Source organism: Tachyglossus aculeatus, chromosome 21 (assembly GCF_015852505.1).
Source record: "Tachyglossus aculeatus isolate mTacAcu1 chromosome 21, mTacAcu1.pri, whole genome shotgun sequence".
Taxonomy (NCBI): Eukaryota; Metazoa; Chordata; class Mammalia; order Monotremata; family Tachyglossidae; genus Tachyglossus; species Tachyglossus aculeatus.
The window spans coordinates 15,198,375-15,214,154 of NC_052086.1; the positions used below are offsets into that span (position 1 = coordinate 15,198,375).

The 15,780-nt window shown below is 46.5% G+C and overlaps 1 protein-coding gene across 1 annotated transcript; it reads left to right on the top strand.

The window, feature by feature from the left end:
• Positions 1 to 835: 835 nt before the first annotated feature.
• On the top strand, positions 836 to 4,471 carry LOC119942914 (alpha hemoglobin stabilizing protein). Its single transcript, XM_038763955.1, has 3 exons — positions 836 to 917; positions 1,190 to 1,268; positions 4,174 to 4,471. Exons 2-3 carry the CDS (start codon positions 1,194 to 1,196, stop codon positions 4,393 to 4,395), a joined length of 297 nt encoding a protein of 98 aa, XP_038619883.1. The 5' UTR covers positions 836 to 917; positions 1,190 to 1,193; the 3' UTR covers positions 4,396 to 4,471.
• The last annotated feature ends 11,309 nt before the right edge of the window (positions 4,472 to 15,780 follow it).

Below are 15,780 nucleotides of genomic sequence, written 5' to 3' on the forward strand. Positions count from 1 at the left end.
GTTCCCTTTGGGGCTTACACTCTAAAGGGGAGAGAGAACAGGCAATGACTCCCCATTTTACAGATGCGGAAACTGAAGCGTAGGGAAGTTCAGTGAAGCAAGTAGTGGAGCCAGGATTATCATCCCAGCAGCACGCGTTTATATTAATGTCTTTGTTCTTTTATGGCATCTGCTAAGCCCTTACTATGTGCTAAACACTGTTCTAAGCACGGGGGTTAGGTACAAGTTAATTAGGTCACGGTCCCTGTCTTACATGGAGCTCACCGTTTAAATAGGTGGGACAACAGGTACTGAATTCCCATTTTAGAGGCGAGGAAACTGAGGCACAGAGAAATGAAATGACTTGCCAATAGTCATATAAAGCAAGGAATTGGCAGAGCTGGGATTAGAACCCAGTCATCTAACTTCCAGGCCCTTGCTCTTTCCGCTAGGCCACACTCCTTCTCTCAGAGTGTCACCCCACCTAGACTGTAAGCTAGTTGTGGGCAGGGAACGTTTCTACCACTTTTTTTGTACTGTATTCTCCCCCAAACTTAGTACAGTGCTCTGCACACAGTAGACACTCAGTAAATACTGTTGACTGACTGATCGATTGATAATCCAGTTCTCCTGACTCTCAGGCATGTGCTCTTTCCCCTGTCCAGTTGCTTCTCGTGCTACTGCTGAGGTCTTCAAGCAATTGCCAAGCTTGCTGGTCTCCACCCTTATGTCTGCAGGTATCTCTTTTTAAGGGTCTTTTCTGTCTCTATCAGTTTCTCTCCAGGAAAGCCTCACCCTCCTCGTTATTACCATATCATCCACCTCCAGTTCTGGGGCTCAGGGCGTCTCCCTATTAAATTGTCTCCACCCCCCAGACTTGACTGTCTCTGTCCTCATTAGCCTGGTTCAGATGATCAACGGGACCCCAGAAGACAGGGGTAAGAGTCCCTCAGAGACCTTTCTAGAGTGGAATCCAGGCTGGGGGGTGAGACGAAGCTGGGGGATGATGGAGAGAAACAGGGTACCTGAGCCTGGAAAAGGGATGGGGTTGGGAGAAGAGGTAGGAGCAGGAGGGCAGGGCATCACTAGCTGAGAGGGACAATAGGGTCTGGGGGAGCTAGGAGTGAGTTAGGGGGACAGTAAATACAATCGCATGAATGAGAGGCATTGAATCGCTATTTTTCAGTACACCTCTTTCCCTTCCTCACAGGTAAATGGCTCATCTCCCGCTTAACCGGGACCTCATTAACTCTGCAATGCAGGAGTTCCAGGGTCTGCTGAAGCAGCAGGTAAGCGGTTATTCTTTCTTTCTCTCTTTTCCTTTCTTTCTCTCTTTCTCTCTTTCTCTCTCTCTCTCTTTCTCTCTCCCCCCTCCCTCTCTCCCCCTCTCCCTCTTTCCTTCTCTCTCTATTGCCTTCTTTCTTTCTTTCCTTCTCTCTCTTGCCTTCTTTCTTTCTTTCTTTCTTTCTTTCTTTCTTTCTTTCTTTCTTTCTTTCTTTCTTTCTTTCTTTCTTCCTTCCTTCCTTCCTTCCTTCCTTCCTTCCTTCCTTCCTTCCTTCCTTCCTTCCTTCCTTCCTTCCTTCCTTTCTTTCTTTCTTTCTTTCTTTCTTTCTTTCTTTCTTTCTTTCTTTCTTTCTTTCTTTCTTTCTTTCTCCCTTTCTTTCTTTCCTCCTTTCTTTCCTTCCTCCTTTCTTTCCTCCTTTCCTTTGTCCCTTTCTTTCTTTCCTCCTTTCTTTCCTCCTTTCCTTTGTTCCTTCCTTTCTTTCTTTCCTTGTTTCCTTTGTTCCTTTTTTTCTTTCCTCCTTTCCTTTGTTCCTAACTTTCTTTCCTCCTTTCCTTTGTTCCTTCCTTTCTTTCTTTCCTTGTTTCTTTTGTTCCTTCTTTTTTCCCCTCCTTTCTGTTGTTCCTTCCTTCCCTCCTCCCTCCCTTCCTCCTTCCTTCCCTCCTCCCTCCCTTCCTCCTTTCTTTCTTTCTTTCTTTCTTTCTTTCTTTCTTTCTTTCTTTCTTTCTTTCTTTCTTTCTTTCTTTCTTTCTTTCTTTCTTTCTTTCTTTCTTTCCTTTGTTCCTAACTTTCTTTCCTCCTTTCCTTTGTTCCTTCCTTTCTTTCTTTCCTTGCTTCTTTTGTTCCTTCTTTTTCCCCCTCCTTTCTGTTGTTCCTTCCTTCCCTCCTCCCTCCCTTCCTCCTTCCTTCCCTCCTCCCTCCCTTCCTCCTTCCTTCCCTCCTCCCTCCCTTCCTCCTTCCTTCCCTCCTCCCTCCCTTTCTCCTTCCTTCCCTCCTCCCTCCCTTCCTCCTTCCTTCCCTCCTCCCTCCCTTCCTCCTTTCTTTTGTTTCCTCCTTGTTCCTCCTTCCTCCTCCCTTCCTCCTCCTTGTTTCCTTTGTTCCTTCTTTTTTTCTTTCCTCCTTTCCTTTGTTCCTAACTTTCTTTCCTCCTTTCCTTTGTTCCTTCCTTTCTTTCTTTCCTTGTTTCTTTTGTTCCTTCTTTTTTCCCCTCCTTTCTGTTGTTCCTTCCTTCCCTCCTCCCTCCCTTCCTCCTTCCTTCCCTCCTCCCTCCCTTCCTCCTTCCTTCCCTCCTCCCTCCCTTCCTCCTTCCTTCCCTCCTCCCTCCCTTCCTCCTTTCTTTCTTTCTTTCTTCTTTCTTTCTTTCTTTCTTTCTTTCTTTCTTTCTTTCTTTCTTTCTTTCTTTCTTTCTTCCTTCCTTCCTTCCTTCCTTCCTTCCTTCCTTCCTTCCTTCCTTCCTTCCTTCCTTCCTTCCTTCCTTCCTTCCTTCCTTCCTTCCTTCCTTCCTTCCTTCCTTTCTTTCTTTCTTTCTTTCTTTCTTTCTTTCTTTCTTTCTTTCTTTCTTTCTTTCTTTCTTTCTTTCTTTCCTTCCTTCCTTCTCCAGATACTCTACTAAGCACTGGAGTAGATACAAAGCAATCAGGTTGGACCCAGTCCATGATGCACATGGGGCTCACAGTCTTAATCCCCATTTTACAGTTGAGGTAATGAGGCCCAGAGAAGTGAAGTGACTTACCCAAGGTCACACAGCAGACAAATGTTATAGCTGGGATTAAAGTGCAGGTCCTTCTGACTCCCAGGCCTGTGCTCTAATCTACTTGCTGGTTAGGGGTGAGGAGGGTTGGGGCCATCTTGGGGTTGCAGGGACCACTGGGGAGATCCAGGGCTGGGGGAAGGGGCAGGTGGATTATGTTAGGCGGTCAGGACTGGAGGGTCAGAGACCAGTCTGGAGACCAGGAAAGCAGAAAAGAGAGGCTCAGTCAATATGTCCAAGATGGTGATTGCAGAGCAGGGAGGGGGGAATCAGTCAATCAATCAACTAGACAATCAATCATTTGTATTTTTGAGTGCTTTCTGCATGTCAGTCAGTCAGTTACATTTATTGAGTCCTTACTGTGTGCAGAACACCATACTAAGCACTTGGGAGAGTACAATAAAGCAAGATAACAGACACATTCCCAACCCACAGTGAGCTTATAGCCTAGAAGTGGTGACAGATATTAAGATAAATAAATAAATTACAGATATGTACATAAGTGCTGTGGGGATGGGAGAGAGGATGAATAACGGGAGCAAGTCAGGGTGACACAGGGGGAGTGGGAGAAGAGGAAAGGAGGGCTTAGTCAGGGAAGACCTCTTGGAGGAGATGTGCCTCCAATTAGGCTTTGAAAGAGGGGGGAGTCATTGCTAGATATAAAGAGGAAGGGCTTTCTAGGTCAGAGGCAGGGCATGGGTGAGAGGTTGGCAGTGAGATAGATGAGATTGAGGTAGAGTGAGAAGGTTGACATTAGAGGAGCAATCAAGGTTGTAGTAGGAGAGGTGAGGTAGAAGGAGGCAAGATTCATTCAATCATATTCATTGAGCGCTTACTGTGTGCAGAGCACTGTACTAAGCGCTTGGAAACTACAATTCTGCAACAAATAGAGACAATCCCTACCCAACAACGGACTTTGATTGAGAGCTTTAAAGCAGACGGTGAGGAGTTTCTATTTGATGAGGAGGTTCAGAGCATGCAGAGAGCACTGGACTAAGTGCTTGGGACAGCACAATATAACAGAGTTGGTCGACAGGTTCCCTGCCCACAACGAGCTTACAGTCTAGAGGGATGGGGAAGGGGAGACAGTGTGTGTGGGGGGATATGGGGTCCCCACTCTTGGTTTCCCGGGAGATGACCCTGCTTTCCTCCTCCTTCCCAGGAATTTTCCTCCCACGCCGCGATCCCCTTGGAAGCCATGGAGAGCATTGTGGATGACTGGGTGGCCTACTACATTTCCTTCTACTCGCCAAGGTTGTCGGGCGATGAGCTGGAGCATAGCCAGGCTCAGGAGGAGCTGCAGGGGGAGCTGAGGGCCTCGGCCGAGCCCTTCCTCGCCAAGTACAGAGCCTTCCTGAACTCCCTTTCAGCCTCAGCCCCTTGATATCTAGGGAACCTACGGCCTCCGCCCCCCGGAAACAGAAGTTCTGGCCCCCCTCTCCCCGATGACCCCTTCCTTCCCCTCCCTCCCCCTGCTCTTACTCCATGGCTTTCTCCCTCACCTGCCACTTCTGTTCCCTGTCAATAAAGACACACACTGTTACTAACAGCCTGTTTCTGCTTGATCAATCAATCAAATTTATTGAGCAATTGTAGGCAGAGCGCTGTACTAAGTGCTTGGGAGAGAACAATATAACAGAGTTGCTAGACGTTTTCCCTACCCACTGTTTCTTCTCTCCCAGGGCTCTCAGGGCTGTAATCAATCAATCAGTGATATTTATTGAGAACTTACTATGTGCAGAGCACTGTACTAAGCATTTAAGTGCTTACTATCAATCAATCAATCAGTCGTATTTATTGAGCGCTTACTGTGTGCAGAGCACTGTACTAAGCGCTTGGGAAGTACGAGTTGGCAACATATAGAGACAGTCCCTACCCAACAGTGGGCTCCCAGTCTCCCAGTCAAGCACTGTTCTAAGCGCTTAGGTAAATAAAAGGTAATCATTTTAATTACATAATTAATTAATTATAATTTAATAATTATATAAATAATATATGTGTATATATGCATGTATATATAAATAGATATAAATGCAAATTATTAATTAAAAGGACACAGTACCTGTCCCACGTGGGACTCACAGTCTTTATCCCCAGTTTTACAGATAATAATAGTAACGATGGTGTTTGTGCCAAGCACCGTTCTAAGCGCCGGGGGGGAACACAAGGTAGTCATGGTTGTCCCATGTGGGGCTCACAGTCTTAATCCCCATTTTACAGCTGAGGTAGCTGAGGCCCAGAGAAGTTAAGTGGCTCACCCGAGGTCACACAGCTGACAAGTGGCAGAGCCAGGATTCGAACCTATGACCTCTGACTCCCAAGATCCAGCTCTTTCCACTGAGTCACGCTGACTCCCAGACTTGTGTTCTGTCCACCAGGCCTCGCTGCTTCTCAACGTGGAGTTGTAGCCCCAGGTACCCCACGGCGACACACAGAGAGTGGAGGTTGTGATGGGGAGGTGGGCTCGGGGGAAAGGTGGTCCCCTGGGAGGCTGAATGGAGCATTGGTCATGGATCCCATTCCCTGAATTTGGAACTGGAAGTCGCCATCTCCACGTTCTTCCTGAAGGGACCCAGGAGTTCTACCCCAGCACTCCCCAGGCAGAGTCAAAAAACATATTCCCCAAACCTCTATTTCTTCTAAGCTGATCCTTGGTTCCAGTCCCTCAGTGCACCATGAAGAGCCATCTTCCTTGTTAGAAACAAATCCACAAGAGAACCCAGCAACACCAATCTCTGCCCGATTCCCGGCTGGCATATTTTCTTCCAAAGCTCAGTATAGTGCTCTGTACACAGTAAGCACTTAATAAATACTACTACTACAACTCTGCCAGGTCTAAAGAAAAAACAAGGGGAGATGGATGAAAGGAGTGGAAAAAGAGGGAGGGTATAAAAGAGAAGGGGGGGAAAAAAGAGAAAGAGACCCATGGAGAAGGGAGAGAGATGGAGGGAGACAGGGAGGGAAGCAACATGGCCTAGTGGATAGAGCACAGGCCTGGAAGTCTGCTGTATAACCCTAGGCAAGTCATTTAACTTCTCTGTGCCTCAGTTACCTCATCTGTAAAATGGAGATTGAGATTGTGAGCCCCATGTGGGCCCTGGACTGTGTCCAACCTGATTAGGTTGTAATAATAATAATAATAATGTTGGTGTTTGTTAAGCGCTTACTATGTGCCAAGCACTGTTCTAAGCACTGGGGGAGATACAAGGTGAACAGGTTGTGCCACGTGGGGCTCACAGCCTTCATCCCCATTTTACCGATGTGGGAACTGAGGCCCAGAGAAGTGAAGTGACTTGCCCAAAGTCACACAGCTGACAAGTGGGAGAGGCGGGATTAGAACCCACGACCTCTGACTCCCAAGCCCGGGCTCTCTCCACTGAGCCACGCCGCTTCTCTAACCCAGTGCTTAGTACAGTGCCTGGCAAATAGTAAGCGATGCAATACTGAGGTGCAGTGAGCCCCCCAAGAAGCTGTCACATGTGCCACTTGGCACTGGGAGCAGAAGTTTTTCCCACATGGAAGTTGAGCTCCCTCTCCTGGGTTTTCCCGGAATGATTTAGCAGTGAGAATTCATTTCCACTGACCCTCATTGCTGCCCAGCCCAGGCTCAAATCAATCAATCAATCAATCAATCAATCAATCGTATTTATTGAGCGCTTACTGTGTGCAGAGCACTGTACTAAGCGCTTGGGAAGTACAAGTTGGCAACATATAGAGACAGTCCCTACCCAACAGTGGGCACACAGTCTAAAAGGGGGAGACAGAGAACAAAACCAAACATACTAACAAAATAAAATAAATAGAATAGATATGTACAGGTAAAATAAATAAATAAATAGAGTAATAAATATGTACAAACATATGTACAGGTGCTGTGGGGAAGGGAAGGAGGTAAGATGGGGGGATGGAGAGGGGGACGAGGGGGAGAGGAAGGAAGGGGCTCAGCCTGGGTAGGCCTCCTGGAGGAGGTGAGCTCTCAGTAGGGCCTTGAAGGGAGGAAGAGAGCTAGCTTGGCGGATGTTGGGAGGGAGGGCATTCCAGGCCCGGGGGATGACGTGGGCCGGGGGTCGATGGCGGGACAGGCGAGAACGAGGTACGGAGAGGAGATTAGCGGCAGAGGAGCGGAGGGTGCGGGCTGGGCTGGAGAAGGAGAGAAGGGAGGTGAGGTAGGAGGGGGCCAGGTGATGGACAGCCTTGAAGCCCAGGGTGAGGAGTTTCTACCTGATACACGGATTGATTGGTAGCCACTGGAGATTTTTGAGGAGGGGGGAGCATGCCCAGAGCGTTTCTGGACAAAGACAATCTGGGCAGCAGCATGAAGTATGGATTGAAGTGGGGAGAGACACGAGGATGGGAGATCAGAGAGAAGGCTGATGCAGTTGCCAACTGGACAGAGGTGCCACCTTGTTTTGAAAAATTGCATTTGTGAAGTGCACACTGTGTGCCAGACACTGTACCAAGCGCTGAGGTAGATTCCAGATAATCAGGTTGGACACAGTCCCTGTCCCACAGGGAACTCACAGTCTTAATCCCCATTTTACAGATCAATCAGTCAATCAATCAATCAATCAATCGTATTTATTGAGCGCTTACTGTGTGCAGAGCACTGTACTAAGCTCTTGGGAAGTACAAGTTGGCAACATCTAGAGATGGTCCCTACCCAACAGTGAGCTCGCAGTCTAGAAGGGGGAGACAGAGAACAAAACCAAACATATTAACAAAATAAAATAAATAGAATAGATATGTACAAGTAAAATAGAGTAATAAATACGTACAAACTTATATACATATATACAGATGAGATGACTGAGGCACAGAGAAGATAATAATAATAATAATAATAATAATGATAATTATGATAATAATAATAATAATGGCATTTATTAAGCGCTTACTATGAGCAAAGCACTGTTCTAAGCACTGGGGAGATTACAAGGTGATCAGGTTGTCCCACTGGGGGCTCACAGTCTTAATCTCCATTTTACAGATGAGGTAACATAGGCCCAGAGAAATGAAGTGACTAGCCCAAAGTCACACAGCTGACAATTGGCAGATCTGGGATTTGAACCCATGACCTCTGACTCCAAAGCCAGTGCTTTTTCCACTGAGCCACGATAAGTGATTGTCCAAAGTTATACAGCAGACAAGTGGCAGAGTCAGGATTAGAACCCATGTCCTCCGGACAAGACTGAACTCCTTGTCTTTCCTCCCAAACCCTGCCCTCTCCCTGACTTTCCCATCTCTGTTGATGGCACTACCATCCTTCCCGTCTCACAGGCCCGCAACCTTGGTGTCATCCTCGACTCCGCTCTCTCATTCACCCCTCACATCCGAGCCGTCACCATAACCTGCCGGTCTCAGCTCCGCAACATCGCCAAGATCCGCCCTTTCCTCTCCATCCATACCGCTACCCTGCTCGTTCAAGCTCTCATCCTATCCCGTCTGGACTACTGCATCAGCCTTCTCTCTGATCTCCCATCCCTCATGTCTCTCCCCACTTCAATCCATACTTCATGCTGCTGCCCGGATTGTCTTTGTCCAGAAACGCTCTGGGCATGTTACTCCCCTCCTCAAAAATCTCCAGTGGCTACCAATCAATCTGTGCATCAGGCAGAAACTCCTCACTCTGGGCTTCTAAGGCTGTCCATCCCCTCGCCCCCTCCTCCCTCACCTCCCTTCTCTCCTTCTCCAGCCCAGCCCGCACCCTCCGCTCCTCCGCCGTTAATCTCCTCACCGTACCTCGTTCTCGCCTGTCCCGCCATCGACCCCCGGCCCACGTCATCCCCCGGGCCTGGAATGCCCTCCCTCCCCACATCTGCCAAGCTAGCTCTCTTCCTCCCTTCAAGGCCCTACTGCAAGCTCACCTCCTCCGGTAGGCCTTCCCAGACTGAGCCCCTTCCTTCCTCTCCCTCTCGTCCCCCTCTCCATCCCCCCATCTTACCTCCTTCCCTTCCCCACAGCACCTGTATATATGTATATATGTTTGTACAGATTTCTTACTCTATGTATTTATTTAGTTATTTTACTTGTACATATCTATTCTATTTATTTTATTTTGTTAGTATGTTTGGTTTTGTTCTCTGTCTCCCCCTTTTAGACTGTGAGCCCACTGTTGGGTAGGGACTGTCTCTATATGTTGCCAACTTGTACTTCCCAAGTGCCTAGTACAGTGCTCGGCACACAGTAAGCGCTCAATAAATACGATTGATTGATTGCTCAACAAATACCATTATTATTATTATTATAATTATGCTGTGGAGGTGGTGGTAACATTGCCTCCCCCAAAACTGGTTACCCAGTGCTCTGCTTTGCAAAAGGCTATACCCACGGGTTAACATTTATACCTTATGGTGTGTCTAACAGAAAATCAACAAGGTAGAGAGTAACGCATTTGACTGCAGCAAGAATAGAAGGACAGCGATATGCAGAATTCACCTTAATCTTGCCCACTGCCACCCGTTGTCCTTGGCTCTCCTGTTTAGCTGAAAACCAACAGGAGGGCCAAGGGAAGGAGAGTCAAAAAGATGACTATACTGCTGAGGAGAGCTGCCATATCCCCCCAAAATACAACAACAGGTGGAGTTCTATCAGATCTTCAGCATGGCTCAGAGGAAGGAGCACGGGCTTGGGAGTCAGAGATTATGGGTTCGAATCCCAGCTCTGCCACATGTCTGCTGTGTGACCTTGGGCAAATCACTTAACTTCTCTGAGCCTCATTTACCTCATCTGTAGAATGGGGATTAAGATTGTGAGTCCCATGCGGGACAACCTGATCACCTTGTATCCCCCCAGCACTTAGAACAGTGATTTGCACATAGTAAGCGCTCAAATGCCATAATAATAATCTTCATAGTGTTTCTATAACCTGCTACATATCCTGTTGCTCTCTGTTTATAATTATCAACAACCACCACCCCAACAATTCTATAAAACAATCCACCAAACAAAGAAAAATGTTCTTATGGTCTTGAGGTCCCCATCTTTGTTCAGATGATGCTGGTGCCCAAAGTCTCTGGACCAAGTGGTCTGGTGGGAGCCTGTTCCTTTCCTGATTGTCTTCACAGCAAAGCTCAGATTGAAGACAGGCTCTCTGGGAGGCAGTTCATTCATTCATTCATTCAATCATATTTATTGAGCGCTTACTGTGTGCAGAGCACTGTACTAAGCGCTTGGGAAGTACAAGTTGGCAACATTTAGAGACGGTCCCTACCCAACAGCGGGCTCACAGTTGAGCGATGATCCCTTCGCTAGACCTGTCTGGAAGCCAATGTGTCCTATTAGGCTAAAACCTAGGAAGATACAATCTTAACCATAGAATTGTTAGGCAGACTTACCCAGGAGCAGAAGATGGCCAGTTACAATTGATAAAGTTTGAAGTAACACCTCTTTCCCAATAATATTTAATGATAGCCTGTATTCCCAAGTGTTATCTTCCCATAACTTTCCAAATCTCTAGGATATGAGGCCTAAAACTTTCCCCATCACCTTAAAAGGAAACACAACTGTGAAGACAAAGATACACAAACATTTAGACCTTTTCCTTTACATATGATCACATACCACCCTAACTGACAAACTTTATCTGCTCCTAGCCCCATTCACCAGGCTATGGTAGGGACATTGCTTTAACTCTTAACATAGTAAATATTTCATATTAAAGACCAGCTGAACCAAAGAGTAGTGTAAGAAGCAAAGTAGAAGAGATAAACCCCGTTTTTAAAAAATACTCTTAATTTATAATCTCCAGCAACTATATCTCTCCCTGTGTGCAGCTGGTTTCCTTATCACAGACTTCTTTAAGATTAATGACTGACAAAGTTTATCCACTTAACCCTATTCCAGTTAGCACTTAACAGTTGTTTTGAGAGCTGGAGTTTTGTGTGAACTTAAAATCCTTTGTCAAAGAAGAAGATGCCCCATTTCTGGGTCCTTTCCCCAAGAAATTTGTGTGATCTGGTAGGCCTCCCTATGTCTAACGCAGATTTCCTTAGGATCTCCTTTAATTCCCGTTAGTGAAAAATCCAGATTCAATTATCATTCCAAATTCTGCCTTTCCAATCTTAGTATCACTCCTTTTTTCAATACATCATTTTCTTTTCACCCAATTTCCACGTTTCAATTTTACCAAAAACTATAAAAGAAAGGAATGCATTCATTTTTACAATCCCACTTTTTTACATTGTTAGTTCCAAAATAAACATACCAAGGTAAGTTTCTTTGTTCATACCATCACTTCATACTGGCCAGATATAAAGATGACAGTCTGTATTTGATGAGCTTATATACCTCCTTTTACTAAATTAGCAAAATCCAGAGTTAGTAGAGCAGAATTTCTGATATAGTAATTGCATCCCTACAGGCATTCTTAGCCTGAAAAAGCAACTGCAAATTCTCCTCGCCCAAGTACCTCGTTTGCATTTTCACTCTCAACCAATTGAGAACTAACTTTTCCAACCATAAGATCCATACTTCACAATAAAGCAAGCTAATCATTTGCTTGAGGGACTCGCCTTCCCTCAAACAAATTTTCCCTTTCCATCTTCTAAAGTGGTAGGTCCAGCCCCTTGGGTTTTTTTTTTTTTCCTCGTTGCTCTCAGCCTATGGAGATACCCAATTCCATTAGGAATTTCTCCCCACCATTCACAATACTCATTTTCACAACACTGGGCAGTTGATGTTAACACAACCCATTCCACACACACTCTTACACAGACACAAGGGGACACCCAATCCAAACACATTCACACATTCTTTTTGGCACTTTGAAAGTACAAAGATTCATCCATCCATCCATCCATCCATCCATCCATCCATCCATCCATCCATCCATCCATCCACCCATTCATCCATCCATCCATCCATCCATCCATCCATCCATCCATCCATCCATTCGTTCAATTGTATTTCTTGAGCACTTACTGTGTGCTAAGCGCTTAGGAGAGTACAACAATGATGACACATTCCCTGCCCAAAATAAGCCCACAGTCTAGAGGGGGAGACAGACATTAATAAACATAAATGAATAATAAATAAATTAAAGATATATACCTAAGTGCTGTTGGGCTGGGAGAGGTGATGAATGAAGGGAGCAAGTCAGGGCCCTGCAGAAGGGAGTGGGAGAAGAGGAGAGGAGGGCTTATTGAGGGAAGGTTTCTTGGGGGATAAGGCTTTGAAGGCAGGGAGATCAACTGTCTACCTGATAGGAGAAGGCAGGGTGTTTCAGGCCAGAGGCAGGATGCGGGTGAGAGGTAAAGAGGTCGGTGGTGAGATAGGTGAGATCAAGATATATTGAGGTTAGGACCAGAGGAACAAAGTGTGAGGGCTGGGTTGAACTAGAAGAGTAGTGAGGTGATTGAGTGCTTTGAAGCCAATGGTGAGGAGTTTGTGTTTGATGTGGAGGTGGGTGGGCAATCACTGGAGTTTCTTGAGGAATGGGGAAATATGGTCTTCATGTTTTTGTAGGAAAATGATCTGGGCAATAGAGTAGGTATGGACCGGAGTGGGGAGAGAGAGGAGGCAGGAAGGTCAGCAGAGAGGCTGATACAATAATCAAGGCGAGATAGAATAAGTGCTTGTATTAATGTGGTAGCGGTTTGGATAGAGAAGAAGGGGCAGATTTTAGCCGTGTTGTGAAGGTGGAACTGATAGGATTTAGTGATGGCTTGCATACGTTCTCAGTTCATCGTTAGGAAACGTTCTTCATTTAGCTGAGGCTAAGGAGCCTCTAACACTCTTCTTCTGGAGACTGAAGTATCAAGTTACAGCAAGGACACTGATTTCTCATGAGACTCTGATTTGGTGCCTGCAACTTAAACTTGGTTAATACTGATGTGAACATATGCTTCACCAATTGACCTTCCTTCTTGGGAGGAATGCACTTAGTCCCATGATGATCTCACCATTCTTCTTGAGAGCCTTTGTCTCTTGCCTTTGATGGAAAGAGCACGGGTTTTAGAGTCAAAGGTCATGGGTTCGAATCCCGACTCATCCACATGCCTGCTGTGTGACCTTGGGCAAGTCACTTCATTTCTCTGAACCTCAGTTCCCTCATCTGCAAAATGGGGATTAAGATTGTGAGCCCCACGTGGGGCAACTTGATCCCCTTGTATCCCCCCCAGCGCTTAGAACAATGCTCTGCACATAGTAAGCACTTAACAAATGCCATTATTATTATTTTTATCATTATTATTATTATTACCCCACAGCCACTTGAGGTGTAGCTGCAAGGACTCCATTAAGGACAGTGTTTTCCCTTCCCCTTTTCCTTCTTTAAGGGTTGCTGGCATTGGTTTGCTATCTGGGCCACCATCCCTTCAACTACCTCTTGTGTCAATTGCTTAGCTTCTTTAAAGGCTTCTAGTTCATTCATTCATTCATTCATTCATTCATTCATTCAATCAATCTTATTTATTGAGCACTTATTGTGTTCAGAGCACTGTACTAAGTGCTTGGGAAGTACAAGTTGGCAACATATAGAGATGGTCCCTACCCAACAATGGGCTCACAGTCTAGAAGGGGGAGACGGACAACAAGACGAAACATGTGGAAAGGTGTCAAGTCATCAGAATAAATATAAATAAAGTGAGATGCACATCACTAACAAAATAAATAGAATAATAAATGTGTACAAGTAAAATAGAGTAATAAATCTGTACAAACATATCTACATGTGCTGTGGGGAGGGGAAGGAGGTAGGGCAAGGGGGATGTGGAGGAGGAGAGGAAAAAGGGGGCTCAGTCTGGAAAGGCGTCCTGGAGGAGGTGAGCTCTCAGGGGGCTTTGAAGGGAGAAAGAGAGCTAGTTTGGCGGATGGGTGGAGGGAGGGCATTCCAGGCCAGGGGGCGGACATGGGCCGGGGGTCGACGGCGGGACAGGTGAGAATGAGGTACGGTGAGGAGGTTAGCGGCGGAGGAGCGGAGGGTGCGGGCTGGGCTGGAGAAGGAGAGAAGGGAGGTGAGGAAGGAGGGGGCGAGGTGATGAAGAACCTTGAAGCCGAGAGAGAGGAGTTTTTGCTTGATGCGTAGGTTGACTGGCAGCCACTAGAGATTTTTGAGGAGGGGAGTAACATGCCCCGAGCATTTCTGCACAGAGATCATCATCATCATCATCAATCATATTTATTGAGCGCTTACTGTGTGCAGAGCACTGTACTAAGTGCTTGGGAAGTACAAATTGGCAACATCTAGAGACAGTCCCTACCCAACAGTGGGCTCACAGTCTAAAAGGGGGAGATAGAGAACAAAACCAAACATACTAACAAAATAAAATAGATAGAATAGATATGTACAAGTAAAATAAATTAATAAATAAATAGAGTAATAAATATGTACAAACATATATACATATATGCAGGTGCTGTGGAGAAGGGAAGGAGGTAAGATGGGGGGATGGAGAGGGGGATGAGGGGCAGAGGAAGGGAGGGGCTCAGTCTGGGAAGGCCTCCTGGAGTAGGTGAGCTCTCAGTAGGGCCTTGAAGGGAGGAAGAGAGCTAGCTTGGCAGATGGGCAGAGGGAGGGCATTCCAGGCCCGGGGGATAACGTGGGCCGGGGGTCGATGGCGGGACAGGCGAGAACGAGATACGGTGAGGAGATTAGCGGCGGAGGAGCGGAGGGTGCGGGCTGGGCTGGAGAAGGAGAGAAGGGAGGTGAGGTAGGAGGGGGCGAGGTGATGGACAACCTTGAAGCCCAGGATGAGGAGTTTCTTCCTGATGCGCAGATTGATTGGTAGCCAGTGGAGATTTTTGAGGAGGGGAGTAATATGCCCAGAGTGTTTCTGGACAAAGATAATCTGGGCAGTAGTATGAAGTATGCATTGAAGTGGGGAGAGACACGAGGATGGGAGACCGGGCAGCAGCGTGAAGCATAGACTGAAGTGGGGAGAGACAGGAGAGACAGCAGCAGAGACAGTAGTTCCCCTTCTGCTAGCCGAGGCCTCTCCTGGGTCTCAAGGAGGCATCATCTAGGGTGTATAGGACAGTCAGCAGCAACCATCCCAGCTCTCCCCCTGCTTCCCGCTCCACCATCCCTCTAGTTTCTAGCCGGGGTAAATCTATCAAAGCCACTCTGCTCTGGGAGGTTGGTGCCATAGCCAACTCTAAGTCCAGCCAGGCAACGGAAGCGACCGAGTGCCCACTTTCATGCATATGACCAATCTAGCACCCCACCTGTCTTCCCCCAGACCATTTTTCTTCCCAAATAACAGCATTGCAGTATTGGTCTCCTGCTGACTACAGTAGATGTAAGTGCATGAAACACGGTTTGTAAAGATACCAACAACAGAAGGCCCAAACCTGCGTTTTGTAAGCTGATTTAATAGGGATGTAAAATGTAAAATGTAAAATGTAAAATGGGGATGAAGACTGTGAGGCCCATGTGGGACATGGACCGGGTCCTACCTGATTAGGTGGTATCTTAGAAGGAGCATGGCTCAGTGGAAAAGAGCACGGACTTTGAGGTCAGGGGTTCAAATCCCGGCTCTGCCACTGGTCAGCTGTGTGACTTTGGGCAAGTCACTTAACTTCTCTGGGTCTCAGTTACCTTATCTGTCAAATGGGGATTAAGACTGTGAGCCCCCCATGGGACAACCTGATCACCTTGTAACCTCCCCAGTGCTTAGAACAGTGCTTTGCACATAGTAAGTGCTTAATAAATGCTATTATTATTATTATCATTATTATTATTATTATTATTATTATTATCTTTCCCAGAGTTTAGAACAGTGCCTGACACATAGCAAGAGCTTAACATATACCATACCCTCAAAACCCACGC

What these genes read in the sequence shown, in the direction of transcription:
- LOC119942914 (XM_038763955.1), top strand. Translation starts at nt 1,194, where the DNA reads ATGGCTCATCTCCCGCTTAACCGGGACCTCATTAACTCTGCAATGCAG. An exon ending in AGGGTCTGCTGAAGCAGCAG is followed by an intron (nt 1,269 to 4,173) that starts GTAAGCGGTTAT and finishes CCTCCTTCCCAG; the next exon opens with GAATTTTCCTCCCACGCCGC.